General features: G+C 35.7%; 1 protein-coding gene across 3 annotated transcripts in view; it reads left to right on the forward strand.

Annotated features, from left to right (window-relative positions):
- LOC106869232 (target of Myb1 membrane trafficking protein) overlaps positions 1-13,531 on the forward strand; it is a 152,423-nt gene that overhangs the window by 47,427 nt on the left and 91,465 nt on the right. For all 3 annotated transcript variants that reach the window (XM_014914881.2, XM_014914882.2, XM_014914883.2), the window contains exon 2: positions 2,406-2,490. In XM_014914881.2, the coding sequence (XP_014770367.1) occupies positions 2,406-2,490 (85 nt within the window). The remainder of the gene's footprint in view (positions 1-2,405; positions 2,491-13,531) is intronic.

Here is a 13,531-nt window from a genome sequence, read left to right on the forward strand (position 1 = left end):
TATATATATATATATATATATATTTATATTTATATGGCTTCTTTCACTTTCTGCTTACCAAATCAACTCACAAAGCTTTGGTTAGGATCTGTAATAAAAGACAGCTGCCCTACAACTAACTGAAATTTATTTTATTTGCATATGTAATTAAATGATCAGTTTTATGTAGACTTGGTGCTAGATGACTCAATGTTTAAAAAGTTACCCAGTTAATCACATTTTTGCAATTATGAGGTATCAACTATACTTTGGTTTTTGATAAAGTCATAGTAAACAATAGCCAAAATGTTAAAATATTATAAAATTGTTAAAGCTTGATGCTTCTAGCCTTAATTTTCCAAATATACATTGGTAGCTTCTTTTTTTTTTATCCTTGAGCCCTAGGACTCATAAGTCCAATTATCCAGTTTTGATGGTGTATAAGTATAATCACCACATTCCTCTGAATAGGATGCCGATCTATTGTAAGGTTTGGGGCAAGATGTCAAGTCATTACTTGACTCATATTTCATTTTATCAACTCCAGTATTTGACTGACTGACGCGTATGTTATTTTATTGAACCCAGTACATGACTGGTACTTTATTTTATTGACCCCGAAGAGATGAAAGACAAACTTAAGCTCAGCAGAATTTGAACTTGGCACATAAAAACTAGGAAGAACTGCCACTAAGCATTTTGGTCAACAGGTTAATGATTCTGCCAGCTCCCCACCTTATGGTAGCTTTGGGAAAATATTTAACAGTAGATATTAGAAAGAAAGGTGGATGTGATTTTCTTTTTTTCTTCTACTTGTTTCAGTCATTTAACTGTGACCATGCTGGAGCACTGCCTTGAAGGGTTTCAGTCAAGCAAATCAGTCTCAGAACTTATCTCTTAAGCCTAGTACTTATTCTATCAGACTCTTTTGCTAAACCACTAAGTTACAGGGACGTAAACACCCCAACACTGGTTGTCAAGTGGTGACGGGGGAGGAACAATCACAGATGCAAAGACACATACACATAGATGTACATATATACACATATATATAAATATATGTGTGTGTGTGTGTATATATATATAACAGGCTTCTTTCAGTTTCCTTCTACCAAATCCACTCACAAGGCATTGGTCAGCCTGAGGCTATAACAGAAGACAATTGCCCAAGGTGTCACACAGTGGGACTGAACCTAGAATCATGTGGTTGGAAAGCAATCTTCTTAACACACAGCCACACCTGTGCTTATGTGATGTTTACAAAAAGAAAAAGAAAAAATCACTGGAATTTTTTTTTTTACTTTTAAATTTGTCTTGCCTCATAAGGTGGTCATTGAATTTCTACTGATTAAAAAAGTGCACATAAATGGCATGTGACAGGATTTACTGATTGGGATATTAATTAGAAGGTAAATAATTACTGTTGTGGCTTTGAATTAACTTTCTAAAGATATGGATTAAAATCTAGAAGGTGGAGCATTTTAGGCACTCAAATAACAAAATTGTTAGACATGTATTAGAAAGCTTGAGTAAGTCTTACTAGTAGATTATTCTTTATAATGTGATTAACAGCTTTCAAGATGTTAGTGCAGGTATGGCTGTGTGGTTAAGAAGCTTACTTTGCACCCAAATGGTTTTGGATTCAATCCTGCTGCATGATATCTTGAGCAAGTGTTTGCTACTATAGCCCTGTATCAACCAATGCCTTGTAAGTGAATTTGGTAGATGGAAACTGTGGAAGTCCATTATCATTGTGTGTGTGGTTTTCTGATTGAGTTTGTCCCCCACCCACTGCTTGCTTGACAACCGGTGTTGCTTTGTTTGTGTTTATTGCTACCCCTCCCCCGTAACTTAGCAGTTCAGCAATAAAAGACTAATAGAATAAGTACCAGATTTAAAAAATAAGTACTGAGGTCCATTTTTTGACTAAATCCTTCAAGGTGTTGCCCCCATAGAGCCACAGTCCAGTGATTAGAAAAAGTAAAATATATGAAGACCAAGTGCTAAGAGAAATGTAATGCAGGAAGAAAAACACATAAAACTGTTTTGATATCATTTTGGGTAGAAACTTTGGTCTAAAGATTTTTATTTAAGGTTGCAGTCTTGTGTAAATGTAGATTACATTTTATATCAGCTTTTATCTAAGTATGTATGGTGGTTAACTAATGCTTCATTCTGATTTTAATGACTTATATTGCTGCTTAATTAAATTTCAGCAAATTCTTCATAATCTGCAATAATTTTGAATTTTGTTGGAACTAATTTTGTTATGTTTAGTAAAATTCATTACTAATGAAGCTTATAAACATGCTCAAGTGAAATATAAACAAACAACAACCAATAAGTGTGTTTATAGGCTTTATTAATTATAATTAATCACAGTATAACATATCAGTAAAATAATGCATGTTTTTCTTTTATTACAGAAAAAGCTAGTGATGGCTCCCAGGCATCCGAAAACTGGACTCTATTCCTGGACGCCTGTGATATCATCAATGAAACAGATGAGGGGTTAGTAGACTATTTCATATTATATTGGATCATCCCATAAACAATGCAGTATTTTTGTACTTCTTTTATTTTTCAAAATTAAAATAAACAAAGTTCTTTTTTAATCTAAAATATACTCTCCTTCATTTTCTACAATGCTCTTCCATTTATCTGGTAGACTTGCAAGGCCCCTCTTCCAAAATTCACTTGTCTGTGATGAAAAAATACTCCTCTAGTACTATTCTGACCTAGTCTAGAGAATTCATATTTTTTCTGTCCAAATGATTTTGAAGACTGCAGGATAAATGATAATCAGATGGGGCAATGTCCGGCAAATATGGTGGGTGGGGCATCGTTTCCCATTCGAACTGCTCCAGCTTTTGGAATGTCATCCTCACTGTATGCGGCCGAGCATTATCCTGATGGTAGAACACCTTTCATCTTGAAACCAAAGATGGTTGTTTTTCTTCTATTGCTGACTTAAGTTGCTCAAGCTGCTTGCAGTAGATCTCCTTTGTTATTGTTTGGTTTGGGTTAAAAAATTCAAAGTGGACTAAACCTTTCATATCCCACCAAACAGATAACAACACTTTATGTGGGTGAAGACCTTCTTTAGCCTGGGGTGCCAGAGTTTTTTCTTTCCCTACCCACTGTCTTTGGCACTTGACATTTTTATAGAGAACCCATTTCTTGTCACCAGTCACTGTTTGGTCCAAAAAAGGTTCATTTGTGAGACGTGGCTACAAAGAAGAGCACACATTCACTCTCTGCACGTGGTTAGACTCAGAAAGTTTGTGAGGAACCCATTGACCCAATTTGCTGACTTTTCCACAGGCATGCAGGTGTCAATGAATGGTTGAATGATCAAATCGAAGCTTCTGTGCTAGTTCTTCAACAGTTACGATGGGATTTTGTTCCAACAGGGTTTGCAGGATATCAAGCTCTATAGACCTTCCAGGACAAGGCTCGTCTTCTAGGCTGTAGTTTCCGGCTCGGAATTTTTGGAACCACCATTGACACTGGCTTATTACACTTATTGTCCAATCCTCATATACTGCATTAATATTCCTTACACTTTCCATTGCATTGCTGCCTTTATTGAACTCATAAAGCAAAATATGCTGAATATACTCCTTTGTCGCTTCCATTATAACTTTGAAAAAATAACTGTTAAAATCGAACTGCACCCTTGAAAACTTGCACTAAGAATAAGTACAAGGTAAAATTACAACCTGCTTTTATAGCAAGCTGATGCAGGTAGTTTATCCCGTCCCCCTCCAACTTTTAGTTCATGCAATTGAAAAAAACTGCATTATTTATGGGATGACCCAATAAATACATAATTATCCACTTCACAGCTGGGATCTTTAGGTTAATATATCTCTACATCTCCTCACATCATTTCTTAGCTTTTATTTTCATAATGTTGTTATGGTTGTTTAGTAGGCCTAATGTCAGATCATCAAAGACGTGCATCTCCTGGGTGGCATATGGGAATACCTTGGAAATAAAGGCTGCTTCAAATAAACCGAATAAGAAACAGTGAATCAAAGACAGTTTTTGCCAACATTCTGTTGGCTAGCAAAAACAGTTATGCCCAAACTGCTTAAATGATTCCTTAGCCAAAAATTTTAACTCTTTAGTATTTAAACCAGCCATATCCAGCCAAAATATTCTACCTGTTTTTTGTTTAAAATGGCCAGATCTGGTTTCTCACACCTACCCTACAATCTCATTCTAAAAAAAATTAGCAGTTACCTCAGCAAAATCTCAAAGCTACAAGATAATGCTTGATTAATTCAAAACAATGAGAATAAATAGGCATTACATTTGTCAGAATAATCTGAATGCTAAAGGGTTAATGGCCATTCTTATTGAATTAGTGGAATTTAACCAAGATCCAACTGCAACCAGTAAGATCAAGGCAGCTACACAACAGGTCACCAACCAACTGTAGACATCAATATCTACAAGTATTCAAGAATGGAAACTATTATGAAAATTGAAGGACATCAGGTATCTGGTGAATGTTATGGAGAGAGATAAGGAGAAGGCAATGATTGATTTAATAGATGATTGAATCTTGTAAACAAATCTAATTAAATCAAACATTAAATTAAACATACCAAATATATAAATTTTAACACATGTATTATATCAATAATTTAGTTTATTGACACTGGGAAATAAAATGTGAAGTCAACATTGATTGAGTCAGATAAAATTTAGCTGGGATTTTATTTTTTTGATGTGGCACATATCTTTGTATAAATTTAATCTCTATCTTATCTGAACTAATTTAGTTTTATACTAATTTTGCTATGGTTTCCTATGGGCCTGTCCATCACTTTCTGGCTCGAGAACCCTGTTGTTTCCTCTCCCTCTTGTAGCTTCCTTGATGTTTTTGTTGTTGTTCAGCCCGAGACAGGCCCTAACTGAGCACACCTCTAATCAAAAGTGTCAGGAAAGGGTGCAACATGATCATCATCATCATTTAACGTCCGCTTTCCATGCTAGCATGGGTTGGACAATTTGACTGGGGACTGGCGAACCAGATGGCTACACCAGACTCCAATCTGATCTGGCAGAGTTTCTACAGCTGGATGCCCTTCCTAACGCCAACCACTCCGAGAGTGTAGAAGGTGATCAGGGAGTGATTTGTAAGATATTTCTAATAGTTTGAGCAACAAAATAGAAGCTCCTTCATTGGCTCATCCTATTTTAGTATTTTGCCATGGTACTTCCTGTTCAAACTCATATACCATGCTCTGACTAACATCTGCAGATGTCTTCCATTTCAGTTCATTCAGTGCAGGTTTCATTATCATCATCATCTATTTTATTTATATTCTTTGTCATGACACCTTCCCTTTCATTGAACCAATGAACCTGCATCATCTGTTAAAGCTACATGTGTAGCCTAAGTAGAGCTTAAGGATAATGTTACATTACCTGTCACTACTCTGAGTTTGGTTGTGTGGTTAAGAAGCTTGCTTCCCAGCCCCATAGTTTTGGGTTTAGTCTCACTGTACATCACCTTAGACAAATGTCTTCCACTATAGCCCTAGAATAACCAGAGCCTTATGAACGGATTTGGTAAACAGAAACTGAAAGAAACCCATTGTGTGTGTGTCCTTGTCTTGATATCATGTGATTGTTGTAAATGAATGTGATTCATTTCCAATATTCTGCAAACACGTGTTGCATCACTACAATACAGAACACAAGACATTCTCTGTAACAGTTAAACTATTTCAGAGTAACTGTTATCACGGATAGTTCACTTAGACTGTGCGATTGAGTACCAGGACACAGAAGTATGAGGTATAAATAGGAATGAAAGAGATAAAAATATACTGTACTACTATGATAATCAGACTAGAAATAGTTTAACCCTTTTGTTACCATATTTCTGTTGAGATGTTCTGTGTTTCTTTCAATTAATTTTAAATATAACAAAGAATCTAGTAAAATAACTTAGTTACCATTAAGCTAGTGTTAGAAACATAAATTGTGACTAAGGTTTTGTGGAAGATTTTAATTCAGAACTTTTGGAAACAAGACATTTGTAATACAGAGCCAGAGACGATTTCAGCCAGGTCGGTATCAAAAGGGTTAAAGGTATATTACATAAGCAATTCAAGTGTTACCTGTTCATAGTTCAGTTAATTAAGTTAAATGGGCCATAGATGATGCTATTTAGTTACGTCCTTTTATTTATATAATCTTTATTTGCCTTAATGTAACTGCTTAAGTTATTCACTATTCATTCACATAATAAGATCTTTTTTGATAAAATCAGCTTTTTTTGAAAGAAAATCAAAAATAAAAATAAACCTGATAATAATAGTAGGAGCAGTAGTTGTAGTATTTGTGCCAAAATAATTGTGATATATTAGTCTATTTCTTTCACTGAGGGAAAACTGTGCATGAATTGCATTTACAAAACGTTATGTACAAGACATAATTTTGAAACACATTTGTGGTAGTGGACCTCTGTTCAATGATGAGAATTCAGTTGAATTACCTGCTCCTAAATTAAAGTGTAAGCAACTCAGCTTTCTACAGATATATGTTCCCTTACTGTAATTCTCAAGTAGAATCAGTATGACACAGTGTGTGACAAGGCTGTACCTTTTGAATTACAGGTACAGTCTAACTGATAGGCTTATATATAAATTTCATTCACAAAGTACAGGCTGATTCAAGGCTTTGGAAAATGACACTTGTCCAAGATGTTACAGAGTGGGATTGAACTCGAGACCCTCTGGTTGCAAAGTGCACAAAATCACGAAGGACTTAAGGCTGTGGAATTAGTAGTATTAAACTGTGATGAATCTCTCCATTTGATTGGATCTTATTACATGCAACTTCCCTTTGGTGATCTGGTACCCATTTCTTATAGTTTAAAATAAAGTGAAACTGAAAATTGTCTTTGCCAGTAGACTAAACAAAATATCTACTGTAGTTAATAAACTTACGAATCATGGATTGAGAGATCCATGAAATCTGTCCTTTCAACCTTTTCTATAAAATCAAATGAGTTGTATTTGTGTGTGTGTATGCATCTTATATAATTTTGTATGAAGGTAGATACTGGAAGACTTCTTTGAATTTGCAGTGTGGGGGTAACAGGCAGATTGTTGTGGGATAATATAGCAGCTACACATCAACTGACAACATAATAAATGATTACCAAAACAGAAGCCTAAGATGATTTGAAATGAGGTTGTTATAATTGGTTGTTACTATTATCATAACTAACAATATCTGTAGAACTTCCACAGCCCATTTCATGGTACAGAATCAGCCATAAACACCTCCCCACTCTCTAATAATATCCTGTCATTTCTTTCATAATCTTTTGATTAATTTCTAGGAGATCTTGTCTTTTCTCTTCAGTTATGCTTTCTCTTCTTGCCTGTTTTCTTGTTCAGGCCTGTGCAAAGTATTCTTGTCTATCATTCATTGTTCATATTTTGCCTTCTTTCTTGATCAGCATTTCTCATTTTTTCCCCTCTTTAACTTCATTGTTCATCATATGATACCCCCCCCACACACACACACACATGCTGATGGCATGCATGCGTACCACTCCCCCACTCACGCATACAGCTGATTATCATCTGTTTCACTGCGTGGGCCAGTGGTGTGCATTTGAATCTCCCTCTATCACATACACACACACACACACACACACTTTTACCATTCTCCTTCCACATGACAGGTTTTTTTACATCACAAGAATTCGTCATTAGCACATTAATATAACAGATTGTCATCATCATGAGTTTCATACAGCTGTCATAGACACTTCTTTAAAAAAAATTAACTTCATTAGCCCTTACAACAGCATTCTTTCCTTATGCAGCTTGAAGGATCTAGTTTGCTTACTACCATGAAAAATATCACAAAGTGGCATTAATTTATAAGCCGAAAAGTCTCATTTAGATAACAAAAATTTGACATAGATTTGAATTTTGTTTATTATTTGTGACACCAACATTTTCAAGTTCCATGACTTTTGCCTGCTCTATACTTGTTATAAGTATCTTCCAAACATCAGCTATCAGCTCTTTTTTCCCTATCATATGTCATTCATTCATATCATATGACCATGCTAGTTAATGTTTTTAGTGCCCAAGTTTGTGTCCAGTTTTTGTTGTAAGTTAACATTCTTTGTCTAACTATATTCAATTTATTCTTCTTCAAAAACCATAGAGCTTCTCCCTTCATTCATTAGTCAAGCTATTTCATGCAATGCAGATATTAAGTTTCTGCCCTCCCTTTATCATCATCATCATCGTTTAACATCCGCTTTCCATGCTAGCATGGGTTGGACGATTTGACTGAGGACTGATGAACCAGATGGCTACACCAGGCTCCAATCTGATTTGGCAGAGTTTCTACAGCTGGGTGCCCTTCCTAACGCCAACCACTCCAAGAGTGTAGTGGGTGCTTTTACGTGCCACCTGCACAGGAGCCAGTCCAGCGGCACTGGCAACGATCTCGCTTGAAAGTCTTTACACGTGCCAGGAAGGCGATGCTGGGCACAGGTGCCATATATATATATATATATATAGAGAGAGAGAGAGAGAGAGAGAGAGAGAGAGAAGTAGATGGATATTTATCTGTATTCTCCTTGTTCCAGAAATTCCAGCAGATATATAAATTTGTGACATATTGTTCATATCACATGAGAAAATTAGGTAAATGCTTTTGGAAAAAAATGTATTGCTTTTTATTCCAAGGTGGATAAAAGTATAAATAATACCATGTAAAATATTTGGATGGAAAAATATTGAAAACTGCCTGTGAGACTTGAACTCACCTCTTCTATAAACATTACAAATATAATGACTATTCTACAAATAAGTTTTTTTTCTTTCTAAGACTGTAAAAAGACAGCTTCCAACAATGCAGAAAGTTTAATAAAATCTTTATATTTTGGGCTCCAGGGCCCATCTTACATAAACACTGGAGAGTTTGAATGGATTAACTGGACCTACATAACTGAACTTTTCTTAGAGTTCTTTTCTTCTGAAGATGGAACTTTGAGCCCACAATACAAAGATTTTATTAAATTTTCTGCATTATTAGAAGCTGTCTATTTTCTCTCTTTTTACATTCTTCAATATTACAATGCTTCAAGCAAACTACAACACTTATTTTTTTCCTAAATTTGTGCACATACGCACTCACATTACATATATTTATCAGCATAATTGTTTCATTAAATGTTTCAACTTGGAATGTTTAGTGATAATACTTTAGACTGAAAATTTTTTAAACTAGCATCATTTTCTTTCAGCAAACAGCAAATTTATAAGTTTTTTTCCCCCTTCTTTACTATTTTTGTATGTATTTACTTTCTACTTCATGAGGTAACAGCCTAGATTAATTCAGTTGGTATCTTATAATAAATCTTTTAAGCTTGGATTAATTTGTACTTAGTGGACTAAGTGATATGCTGCAATTATTTTGATGTATTTTTTTTTTTACATTCGAGTATGTTTATATGCAAGAACGAGATTGAAAAATAAAGCACAAAAAACAAGAATGTTCATTCTCATTTTATTAGGCTTTTGGTTAAATTATACTTAGATTACATCATAAATATACCATAAAAATATAACTGCCACACTGCTAGATGAAAGATGTTTGTTTTGTTTTTTGTTTACTTTAGTAGTGAACAGATTAACAGAGTAGCTATACTAAGTTATTTTGTATTTTCATCTCACTAATAAGCTTTCAGTGAAGGATTGAAATTAGTTTGTTAACCCTGTTCACTGAAAATGTTTGGCCTTGAACAGCAGTACTGGCAAAATATGATAAATAATAACAAACCTGTGTTGATTATTTTGGTTGAATAACCTAGAGCACAAGGTCATTCAACAAGGTACTGAACAACTAGCTAAGAGTTTAGCAATTTATCCTATCACTGGTATTGTATTATGTCCCTGGCCAGTACTGTCTTATGCATGGGCATGCTGGATTGTTGCCCAGGGGCTTTACGGGTCTAGGGGCCCAATTCTGATCTATGTATGCTGTGGTTTGTTGTCAATAAATAAATACTATAGGATCCAGTGCAGTGTTTTGCCTGGGGTTTCAAGGGTCTGGGAGTCTAATTCTGATCTATGTATGCTGTAACTTGTCTTTAAATTAATACCATCAGGCTCAGTGCATTGTCCATGGCCACTACCAACAGGCATTCACATAGTTTCCATTTACCAAATTGCAATTTACAATCACGTTCGAATAGTGTTTTTTACGTGCTACCAGTACAGGAGCCAGGCAAGGGGCACTGGCATTGGCCATGTTTGGATGGTACTTTTTACATGCTACCAGCATGGTGGCCAATCAGGCGGTCTTGGCATCGATCACATTTAGATAGTGCTTTTTACATGCCACTGGCACGGGAGCCAGTTAGGGATTACTGGCATTGGCCACATTCGGGTAGTGCTTTTTACATGCCATTGGCACAGGAGCCAGTCAGGCGGACCTGGCATCAACCATGTTCACATGGTGTGTTCTGCATGCCACTAGCACAGGGAGCCAGGCAGAGGACACTGGTATCGACCATGTTCGGATGATGCCTTTTACATGCCACCGGAATGGGGGCCAGTCAGGGGGTACTGGCCACAGCTGTGATTTTGGTTTTGCTTGACTCAACAGGTCTTCTCAAGCATATCATATCGCCCAATGCATCAAGGGTACTGTTAAATGAGCCAGACATGCAACACTGGCATCGGCCATGCTGCGATCTTACTTTAGTTGCCTGGTCTTCTCAATCGCAACATATTTCCAAAGGTCTCCGTCTCCTGTCATTGCCTCTGTGAGGCCTAATGTTCGATGGTCATGCTTCACCATCTCATTCCATGTCTTCCTGGGTCTACCTCTTTCACAAGTTCCTTCCACAGTCAGGGAATAGCACCTCCTCACACAGTTATCCTCATCCTTACATAGCCATACCAGTGCAGTCGTTTCTCTTGCACACCACATTTGATGTTTCTTATGTCCAACTTTTCTCTCAGGGTGTTTACACTGTGTCATCTATGCACACTGACATTACACATCCAGTGGATCATACTAGCTTCATTTCTTTAAATATATATATAGGGTGTCCATAAATTGCAGATATCACTAAATATATCCTCAATGGTTATATATTTTTTGATAACATAATAGGTTAGATAGGTTAATGTCTATATTACAATATTACAATAACTAATAATTTGTTGTGCATGTATAGTAATATTACAATCATGAAATTAGCATTATTTTATCTTGCTCTTTCTCACAGAACCCTGATTGAGGAACGCTGCTCTAATGACTGCCAATTTGTCTCTCACAGTTTATCTGTTAATGACAGTATGCAGTTCATTCAATAATAAATTAGATAGAGTGGAGCCATGGAGAATTTTACCAGGGATAGTATATGTTCTTTTGACCCTTTAATCAATAGACAAAAGGTTAGTTCTACTGATGTGTAGACATTTGAAATAACCGTTGACAACAAATGCTCTTGTCAAGTGAAAATGATGTTTGTACTACATAAAATGAATATCTAATATATTTCACAGCTCTTGTATTATGTTGTACATACATAGGCAAAAATCAGAAAAGCATAAATTTATAGTTCATACTTTGATCACGCTCACCAGCTATTTCATTAGGATAAACATTAATTCCATACTTACTTAATTGTAATACATAATTAATTTAAATAAGTTAAAAAGTCCTGTTTACCTAAATCATAAGGAGTATTATGTGTTACTTCAATCAGGAAACAAACCCTAGTTGGTTTAAATACAGTAGAACAAGAGAGAAATACATGCAAACACACACATACATCTGTATATGTATGTATACATACACATATGTACACTCTCTCTCACACATGCATATGCTCACACACACATATACATATCATCATTTAATGTCCCTTTTTCCATGTTGCCATGGTTCAACAGGGACCAATGAGTCAGAGGGCTGTGCTGAACTCTAATACCTGCCTTGGTATGCCTTCTTCAGCTGAATACGCTGTGTAATATCAACCACCTTACATAGTGTACCAGGTGCATTTTTTTTTTTTTGTGGCACCTGCACAGGTGTTGTCACCAAGAACTCAGAAGACAAGTCCCCTGATCTTAGTGGTGTATAGTATTAGTATTGAAGGATGTGAAAGTATGATAGAGGGACAGGTGCAGGTAAGTGTCATGCTGAAGAGATGATTACATAGCTTCCCTATCTAGAAAGAGAGAGAAGAGTAAGAGATGAGAGGTCAAAGGACGGGGTGAATATGAGAGAGAGAAGCCTGAGTTTCTCTCTCTATTAATTACAAAATGTTTCATGTGAAGGCTTTATATTTCTAGCTCAGATTTATCAGTGATGACCTGGTGGAGAGAACAACATTGTATCTTGCTCAACTTAGGTGCAAAACAAGTAGATTCAATTACTTTTACAATGTCCCAATGCATGAGTCAACAAAAGTTTAGTATGTCATTATAGCAAGTGTAAATTATATTGCAAACTATCTCTAGAATTTTATTTATATTACTTTCACTTGGCATTTCTTCCTCTTTTTCATGTTGGAACATGCTGACTTCAGGATGCTTTTTTTATCCTTTACAAATTCCAAGTTGGATCAGCTGGCTATGAAAGGGGGAAAAAATTAATCATGATGATATAGCTTTGGAAAGCATATGAAGTGTGAGTGGCTTCAGGTGTTTATGTTTCTTTGTAACAGTTAGCAAGAGGCCAGAGCCAAGATTCTGCTGCCAAATTAGATTTATTGAAGACAGACGTGGCTATGTGGTTAAGAAGTTTGCATTCCAACTGCATGGTTTCAGATTCAGTCCCACTGCATGGTACTGTGGGCAAGTGTCTTCTTTTATAGGCCCAGGCCAACCAAAGTCTTATGAGAGAATTTGATAGACAGAGAAAGAAGCCTGTTGTGTGTGTGTGTGTGTGCGTGCGTACATATGTATATACATATATATGTGCATGTATGTGTGTATATATGTGTTTGTTACTATCTCCTTGCCACGACTTTGTATGATAGTTGTAAACAAGTGCCACCATCATGCAAGAGGTCTCCCTTATTTCCAATCTTTTGTAAAAAACATGTCTGGTCATATTACTTTACTTGGCTACAGTTGAGGGTTAGCATCAGGAAGTGCATCCAGCTGTAGGAAATCTACCTCAACAAATTCCATCTGAATTGTGTGAGTATGGGAAGTAGACATTAAGACAATGATGATCGTAGTCATCATTATGATCATGAAAGATTTCTTTCTTTCTTTTTTTTTTTTTGAGCAATTGGTTTTTAATCATCATCATCATCATCATAATTATTATAAGTTTGTGGCATGTGAGTTATTTTTTGGTAATCTTCCAACTCAGTTTTACAAATTATTATTCATGTTTTTTAAACAGTTCCCAGATTTCTAAATGAATGTCAAGTTTATATTATTAGATCTCTCGATAATATCTTTAAGAAGACAATGCAGGTTGTCAAGGGAATGAAATGCTAGAATGTATGCTAGATTAAAAAGAATAA

The sequence above is a fragment of the Octopus bimaculoides genome, chromosome 2 (assembly GCF_001194135.2).
Source record: "Octopus bimaculoides isolate UCB-OBI-ISO-001 chromosome 2, ASM119413v2, whole genome shotgun sequence".
NCBI classification, from domain to species: Eukaryota; Metazoa; Mollusca; class Cephalopoda; order Octopoda; family Octopodidae; genus Octopus; species Octopus bimaculoides.